This window comes from Dipodomys ordii, unplaced genomic scaffold (assembly GCF_000151885.1).
Source record: "Dipodomys ordii isolate 6190 unplaced genomic scaffold, Dord_2.0 Scaffold84, whole genome shotgun sequence".
Taxonomy (NCBI): domain Eukaryota; kingdom Metazoa; phylum Chordata; class Mammalia; order Rodentia; family Heteromyidae; genus Dipodomys; species Dipodomys ordii.
This window is the reverse complement of record NW_012267300.1, coordinates 5,137,976-5,146,232: the sequence shown is the minus strand read 5'-3', so window position 1 is coordinate 5,146,232 and position 8,257 is coordinate 5,137,976. Positions and strand designations below refer to the sequence as shown.

At 46.6% G+C, this 8,257-nt stretch overlaps 1 protein-coding gene across 10 annotated transcripts in view; it reads left to right on the top strand.

The window, feature by feature from the left end:
• Dcaf11 (DDB1 and CUL4 associated factor 11) overlaps positions 1 to 2,557 on the top strand; it is a 15,187-nt gene extending 12,630 nt beyond the window's left edge. For 9 of the 10 annotated variants that reach the window (XM_013025431.1, XM_013025428.1, XM_013025429.1 and 6 more), the window contains exons 14-15: positions 1,521 to 1,627; positions 1,722 to 2,557. In XM_013025431.1, the coding sequence (XP_012880885.1) occupies positions 1,521 to 1,627; positions 1,722 to 1,856 (242 nt within the window). In that variant the 3' untranslated portion in view covers positions 1,857 to 2,557. Of the gene's footprint in view, positions 1 to 1,520; positions 1,628 to 1,721 lie in introns of those variants that run through there. The other variant, XR_001175411.1, reaches the window with a different exon arrangement.
• Positions 2,558 to 8,257: the final 5,700 nt, after the last annotated feature.

Sequence of the window (8,257 nt, the reverse complement as noted above, 5' to 3'; positions counted from 1 at the left end):
TCTTCAGCTCAAGGCTAGCGCTCTACCACTTGAGCCACAGCACCACTTCCGGCTTTTTTCTTTTTGCTTATGTGGTGCTGAGGAGTCGAACCCAGGGCCTCATGCATGCAAGGCAAGCACTCTACCACTGAGCCGCCTTCCCAGCCCCTCCCTGAGACTCTCCAGTAAACCACCAGAAAACTGGAAGTGGCACTGTGGCTCAAGTGGTAGAGCTCTCACCTTGAGCTGAAGCGCTGAGGGACAGCACTCAGGCCCAGAGTTCAAGCCCCATAACCAACCAAAAAAAAAAAGACAACATCTAATAGTAAAGGTCATGTAGCCACTGACACAAGAGAAATTTACAAAAAGAAATGCAACAGAGCTATAGATAGGAGCTAACAGCTTGTTGTACCTGGCTAGGTACTTAGAGACCCTTGTAGAAAAAGAGATACACCCTTAAGCTGGGCGCTGGTGGCTTATGCCTGTAATCCTGGCTACTCAGAAGGCTGAGATCTGAGGATTGCCATTCAAAGCCAGCCCGGGCAGAAAAGTCTGTGATACTCTGATCTCCAGTAAACCACTAGAAAACCAGAAGTGGTGCTGTGGCTCAAGAGGTAGAGTGCTCACCTTGAGCTGAAGAGCACAGGGACAGCACCCAGGCCCAGAGTTTAAGCCCCACGACCAACAAAAAAAAAGAGAGAGAGAAAACGATAACATCCTGGCTGGGAATGTGTCTTAGTGGTAGAGTGCTTGCTTAGCATGCATGAAGCCCTGCGTTTGATTCCTCAGTACCACATAAACAGAAAAAGCAGGAAGTGGTGCTGTGATTCAAGGTAGAGTGCTAGCCTTGAGCAAAAAGCTCAAGGACAGTGCCCAGGCCCTGAGTTCAAGCCCTGGGACTGGCAAAAAAAAAAAAAAAAAGATAAACCCTGTCCAGGCAAAGAACAACAGTTGCACACACCAGCAGACGCCTTGGAGTTCACTTTTGATGTGTTCCATATTTTGCTGAAAGCTTTAAAACCATTGTATTTTCTTAACTGTAAGTCTTTGGATTTTAGCTAAGAGCTAGGGACACTCACATTCTAGTTCGTACTCTCAACCCAAGGCAGGGACAGGAACAGGGGAAAGAAAGAAATAATATCGTGTAGCCAGGTGCTGGTTACTCACACCTGTAATGGTAGCAACTCCGGAGGCTGAGATCTGAGAATCACAATTTTAACCCAGCCTGGGCAGGAAAGTCTGTCAGACTCTTATCTCTAATAAACTACTAAGAAAGAAAAAAAAAAGCCATAAGTGGCACTGTGGCACAAGTAATAGAGGTCTCACCTTTAGCAAAAAGAAGCTCAGGGACAGTGCCCAGGCCCAGAGTTCAAGCCCCAGGACTGGCAAAAAAAATTAAAAAAGAAAGAACACTGTGTTTGGATATAAGCTTTGCTGCATGAGAAAGCAGAGGATTGCCTGAGAGGGGCAGTGGTGCCACTCAGGGAGTGGTTGAAGGACCTCTGACAGCCCCTTTCTCCACTCTGGCTTTTCCTGGACAGTATATGACCTCCTCAGTGGCCACATCGTGAAGAAACTGACGAACCACAAGGCGTGTGTGCGTGATGTCAGTTGGCACCCCTTCGAGGAGAAGATTGTCAGCAGTTCGGTGAGGTTGCCAGGGCTGGGGCCTGACATATGTCTGGGACTAGGACTTGGGAAAGAACAGCATCTCTTGACTCCTACCACCTTCTGCCTTACAGTGGGATGGAAACCTGCGCTTGTGGCAGTATCGCCAGGCTGAGTACTTCCAAGATGACATGCCAGAGTCGGAGGAATGCTCCAGTATCCCTGCCCCAGTGTCCTCTCCCTCTGTTGCATTTTCCTCTCCCCAGTAGATCCGACCTTCAGTCCCATATAGAGTGAACCTCTCTACAGGTTTTCTGCCTTCCTTTTCCCTATTCCCTTCTGGGAAATACGTGGAGGAATCATTGGCAGTAGATGGCAAGAAATAGAAGCCAGGCTCTGGGCCCCACCTGAGCCCTGAAGAGCCATCCCACAGGGCCAAGTTATCCTCAGGCATTTACACCCAATCAGCTTGGGTCTCTCTCTCTCTGGCTAGTCTGGCCGGGCTGTCATTATCTTGAATGTGACTTTTGTCAGCAAGAGAACTGGCCTGAATATGTTGAATCATGTTTGGATGTTATGTGTGATCCTGAGGCCAGATGTGATTAGACTGTCAGCCACGCTTGTTGCCCATGTCTTCACATCAAGAATTAGATTGGCCAGTGAAGTCAGGTATCCTGGCCTTCCTGAGGTCTTTAGGGGAGGACAGAGTGAATAGAGGTGTTTCCTAAGCACCCTCCTGGGGTGGGGACTATGTCTTCTCTCATATTTGGGTCTTTGGGGTTGCATAGGTTGTGGTATGAGAGGCAGGATTCTCCAGAACTTTGTATAACCCAACACAGGGCAGGCCCTACCTTCCCAGAGGGTCCTGATTATTATGCTGAATATCAGCAGCTTCAAGAAAGGGTATTGAAGTAGGACTCTTTTGTCCTCTCACTGGCTTTGGCTCCCTCAATAAACTCTGGGAACCTGGCTCAGTATCTGTTTCACTCTTTTCTTATCTGAGGTCTTCGTTGTCTCCCTTCAAGAAAACAGTTTTAACAGAGCTTTCAAATATGCTCCTCTGCAGAAGAAAATGTCCCTTTAATACCCCTAGATAAAATGAAATACTAAAATCATTTAGTAACCAAGCCTTTGACTGGCCTTTTCTCCTTAACCTATGACATAGGAGAGAATAAACATATTTTCTGATACTGTGGAGCTCTTCCAGTTTTCAGAAGAGGCAACCCATGAATACAGAGCCAGAGATAACCTGCCAGGAGATTGATAACTCCCACACACAACCTAAGGCCCCAGAGCATACCAAAGGTTAGGGACAGATGGTGTTCATATCCAGCTATGACTAGGTTTTTCCCCATAATCTGGCATGCTCTTTTTGTTTTTTGTTTTTTGGGGTCTTGTCGTGGGGCCTGAACTCTGGGCCTGCGCGCTGTCCCTCAGCTCTTCAGCTCAAGGCTAGCGCTCTACCACTTGAGCCACAGCGCCATCTCTGGCCTTTTCTGCTTATGTGGTGCTGAGGAATCGAACCCAGGACCTCATGCATGGGCGGCAAGCACTCTACCACTGAGCCACCTTCACAGCCCCCCTGGCATGCTCTTTTAAAAAAAAACAAACTGGGCCTGGGCACTGTCCCTCAGCTCTTCAGCTCTACCACTTGAGCCACAGCACCACTTCCAGCTTTTTCTATTTATGTGGTATTGAGGAATCAAACCCAGGGCCTGATGGATGTGAGGCAAGCACTGTACCACTGAGCCATCTTCCCAGCCCCCTGGCAGTCTTTAAAACCAGAGTATGTATTTTCAGTAGTGTTCATAGAGGTTCATAGCAAAGGGCACCTATTTAACACCCAAATAGGACTTTTTTGTACTTTTTGTTTAAAGCAGTGTCTTGCTGTTTTGTGTTTCTAAGACTGATATACTGGACTGAAGCAATCCTAACCAGGCTTCTCAAACAGTATGAGCCACCACACAGCTCCACATGGGTAAAATTTTTATATGTTTATTATTATTAAGGTGTTACACAGAGGTGTTACCATTTCACAATTCAGGTTGTGTATACATTTCTCTTTTGGACAATGTCACACCTTTTTTCTTTCTCCCAGTTCATAATTAAAGCCCCACAGACCATTCTCCCAGGAAAAGACATCTCCATTGCAGTCACATTATCAAAATGTGTAAGCTAGCAAGGCACTGGTGGCTTATGCCTCTAATCCTACATACTTTGGAGGCTAAAATCTGAATATCACAGTTCAGAACCAACAGAGGCAGATAAATCCACAAGATACTTATCTTCAAATAACCAACAAAAAGCTGGGAGTATACAATAGATGAGTGAAACAATTAAATGTGGTATTTATACACAATGGAATTTTACACAGCCATTAAAAAGAATACTATGTCACTTGCCAGGAAATGAATGGACCTAGAAAAAATGTTAAGTGAAGTAAACCAGCTGAGAGTGATAAATGGTGCATGTTTTCTCTCATACATGGGAGATAGGTTTAAAATATAACTGGACATGATAACCTATACAGGACTCTAGACATTCACACACAGAGTGAAGGAGGCCGTATATCCTTAGGGGAGGAAGCCAAAGGTGTAATTCCTCTGAACATTTAAAACATTATTTGTTGAAACAAATTTCAGGAAATGAATACCTGGGTTTTTTTGGCATCATTGGTGGTGGTGGTTATATGGTAGTGCTTGTATTTATTTTTTTGTTTTGGGAGTTCTCTTCGGCAGCTAAGGGGGATACAGAAAGGAAGTGAGGAAGGGTGAACAAATGCAGTAATGCTATTCAGCATATAAATTGTGGGCAAGGATAAGATGGGGAAAGCAAAGGAAGGGGTGACATTTTTCCAAAAAGAAATGTACTCATTACCTGGATTATGAAATGGTAAGCCCTCTGTACAACTATTTAATTATATATATATATATATATATATATATATATTCAGTCCTGGGGCTTGAACTCAGGGCCTGGTCACTATCCCTGAGCTCTTTTGCTCAAGGCTAGCATTCTACTACTTTGAGCCACAACTCTACTTCTGGTTGGGGATAAGAGTCTCATGGACTTGAGCTGGGAATGTGGCTTAGAGTACATGCCCAGCACACATGAAGCCCTGGGTTCAATTCCTCTCTACCACATAATCAGAAAAAGCCAAAAGTAGCACTGTGGCTCAAGTGATAGAGTGCTAGCTTTAAGCAAAAGAAGCTCAGGGACAGTGCCCAAGCCCTGAGTTCAGACCCCAGGACTAGAAAAAAAGAAAAGAATAGGAAAAACTCTCGTTGTCCTACCTGCCACGGTTGGCTTTGACAAGATCCTTAGATCTCAGCCTCCTGAGTTGACAGGATTACAACATGAGCCACCAGCACTCAGCATTAAAATTACATTATATTATATTATTTATTTATTATTTTGTCAGGCATGTGGCTTAAACTCTGGGCCTGGGCGCTGTCCCTCAGCTCTTCAGCTCAAGGCAAGTGCTCTACCACTTGAGCCACAGCGCCACTTCCAGCTTTTTCTGTTTATGTGGTGGTGCTGAGGCAAGCACTCTATCACTGAGCCACCTTCCCAGCCCTAAAATTACATTTTTTTAAAAAGCTGGAAGTAGGGCTGGGAAGGTGGCTCAGTGGTAGAGCGCTTGCCTTGCCTGCCTGAGGCCCTAGGTTCGATTCCTCAGCACCACATAAGCAAAAAGAAAAAAGCCGGAAGTGGCGCTGTGGCGCAAGTGGTTGAGCGCTAGCCTTGAGCTGAAGAGCTGAGGGACAGCGCCCAGGCCCAGAGTTCAGGCCCCATGAGTGGATCCCCCCACCAAAAAAAAGAAAGAAAAAGAAAAAGCTGGAAGTAGCTCAAGTAGCAGAGAACCAACTGAGCTAAGAGACCCCAAGAGTTCAAGTCCTTGTACTGGCAAAACAAAACAACAAAAAAGGTGTAAGATGTTGTACTCATCATGTATTTAGTACAGCTAAAAATTATGGAAATTCAATCCAGAATACAAGTGATACTTCATCTCCAAAATAAGCGACAAAAAGCAGAGTTGGTGGTGTAGCTGAAATAATATAACACTAACTAAGCAAGCATGAGGCCCTGAATCCAAGCCCCAGTTCTGGTGAAAAAAAAAAAATTAAGTCTCAAGGCTTTATAGTCACCAGAATTTTTTGTTTTCAGCCATGGGGCTTGAACTCAGGGCCTGGGCACTGTCCCTGAGCTTTTTCACTCAAGGCTAGTGCTCTACCACTTTGGACCGCAGTTCTGTTTCATTTTCTGGTGGTTAATTGGAGATAAGAGTCCCACACACACATTTTGTGTGTGTGTGTGTGTGTGTGTGTGTGTGTGTGTGTGTGTGTGTAGGGAGTGGGTAAAGGAGAGAATGAACAATGGACAGAATGAATGAGGGTGAATATGATGAAACCTTTAAGAAGAGGGAAGAGGGTATAGAGACAGCACTCCTATAATCCTAGCTACTCAGTAGACTGAGATCAGATATTGCAGTTCAAAACTAATCAGAACAGAAAAGTTCATGTTGGGCTGGGAAGGTGGCTCAGTGGTAGAGTGCTTGCTTTGCATGCATGAGGCCCTGGGTTCAATTCCTCAGCACCACATAAGCAGAAAAAGCCAGAAGTGGCGCTGTGGCTCAAGTGGAAGAGTGCTAGCCTTGAGCTGAAGAGCTGAGGGACAGTGCCCAGGTCGAGAGTTCAGGCCCACAACTGACCATAAAAAAAATAAAAATAAAAAAATAAAACACCAGAAAAGTTCATGTTACTTCCCTTTCCCCCCTCTCACACCTCCCACCCCTGTTGTGGAGCTTGAACTCAGAGCTTGGGAGCTGTCTCTGAGCCTCTTTGTGCTCAAGGCTAGCACGCTATCACTTGAGCCATAGTGCCACTTCTGGATTTTTGTTTGTTTGCGTGGTTACTTGGAGATGAGAGTCTCTCAGGGACTTTTCTGCCTGAGCTGACTTTGAACTTTGATTCTTAGATCTCAGCCTCCCCAAGTAGCTAGGATTATAGGCATGAGCCACTATCACTCAGCTCTAGATACTTTTATCTGCAATTAATCACCAGAAAGCCAGAACTGGAGCTGTGTCTCAAGTGGTAGAGCACCAGCCTTGAGTGGAAAAAGCCAAGTGAGACTGAGAGGCTAGGTTCAAGCTCCAGTTCTGGCACCAAAAAAAAAATTTTTTTTTTAAGACAAAAAATCTTTTATAGGGTCTGGGAAGGTGGCTTAGTGGTAGAGTGCTTGCCTTGCATGCCTGTGGCCCTGGGTTTGATTCCTCAGCACCACATAAGCAAAAAGAAAAAAGCCGTAAGTGGCGCTGTGGCTCAAGTGGTAGAGCACTAGCCTTGAGCTGAAGAGCTGAGCGACAGAACCCAGAGCCAGAGTTCAGGCCCAACGACCGGACCCAAAAAACAAAAACAAAAAATCTTTTATAGATTCTGTAAGGGCTGGAAAGATGGCTTGGTGGTAGAGTGCTTGTCTTAGCTGCATGAGGCCCTGGGTTTGATTCCTCAGCACCACATAAGCAGAAAAAGCCAGAAGTGGTGCTATCACTCAAGTGTGGTAGAGCATAAGCCTTGAGCTGAAGAGCTGAGGGACAGTGCCAGGCCCAGAGTTCAGGCCCCAGGACCAGCCAAAACAAACAAACAAAGATTTCTCAGACTTTGCTCTTCGGGCTGGTTTCAAATCTTGATTCCCAGATCTCAACTTCCCCGGTAGCTAGGATTACAGGTGTGAGCCACCAGTGCCCACTTCCTTTTCCTCTGTTGTTGGGCTTTGAATGGGCTACAGCTTTGAGGAAGATGACAAGTGATCTTCCCTTGAACTGAGCAATAGAAGCTTCTTGAGTAAGCCTTCCTCTCCTCTCCTGCTTCAACCCCAGTGGTCAGGCTTGGGGCTAGGGTTGTGTGGGGAGCCCAGCGGCACAGGTATTAGTTAGGGCAGACTTAACGTTTTGATGAACACCAAACGGGATATTTGTTTTTTCTAGAGTTTCTTCATTTCCATCACCAGAAAATAAATCTGATCTTTAGGGCTCTCGTAATAACCCGTGGGGCCCCATAGTCAGCATGGCCCCGTGGCCCGGCCTGCTGGAGGGGACGGGACATCAAGAGAGGCGAGCCTCACCGCTCCACAGACTGGGCCACGGGATAGAGCAGGGCTTTGAGAGGCTGACGTCACTGCCGGAGGGGCGTGCCATGCCACCGAAAGGGGCGGGGCATGCCGCTGAAAGGGGTGTGGCATGCTACTGGAGGGGTGGAGCATTGAGCCTCACATGGTGAGCTGTCAGGAAGTGATTGGACAGTGGGCAGCTTGGGGGAGGAGCATGAATAGCAGTTGGAAAACCGTTAGGGGAAAACCGTTAGGGGAAAGGCCGTTAGGAAAAAAACGTTAATTAGTGTAGAGGAAGGAGAGTAGTAGGAGAGGAGGGAGAGACTGCAGGAGGGGAAAGCCTGCCTGAACAGGGGAGGGCAGGCCTATGAAGGACAGGGCAAGCCTGGAGAGGCCATTTGGGGCTTCTCGAGGAAGCCATTTGGAATCTCCTCTGGAGGTCATTTGGGACCTCCTTGAGAGGTGATTGGGCCTCCTCTGAAGGCCATTTGGGGCCTCCTTGAGAGGTTATTTGGGGCTTCTTGAGGAAGCTATGCAGGGCCTCCTTGAGGGGCCATTAGGG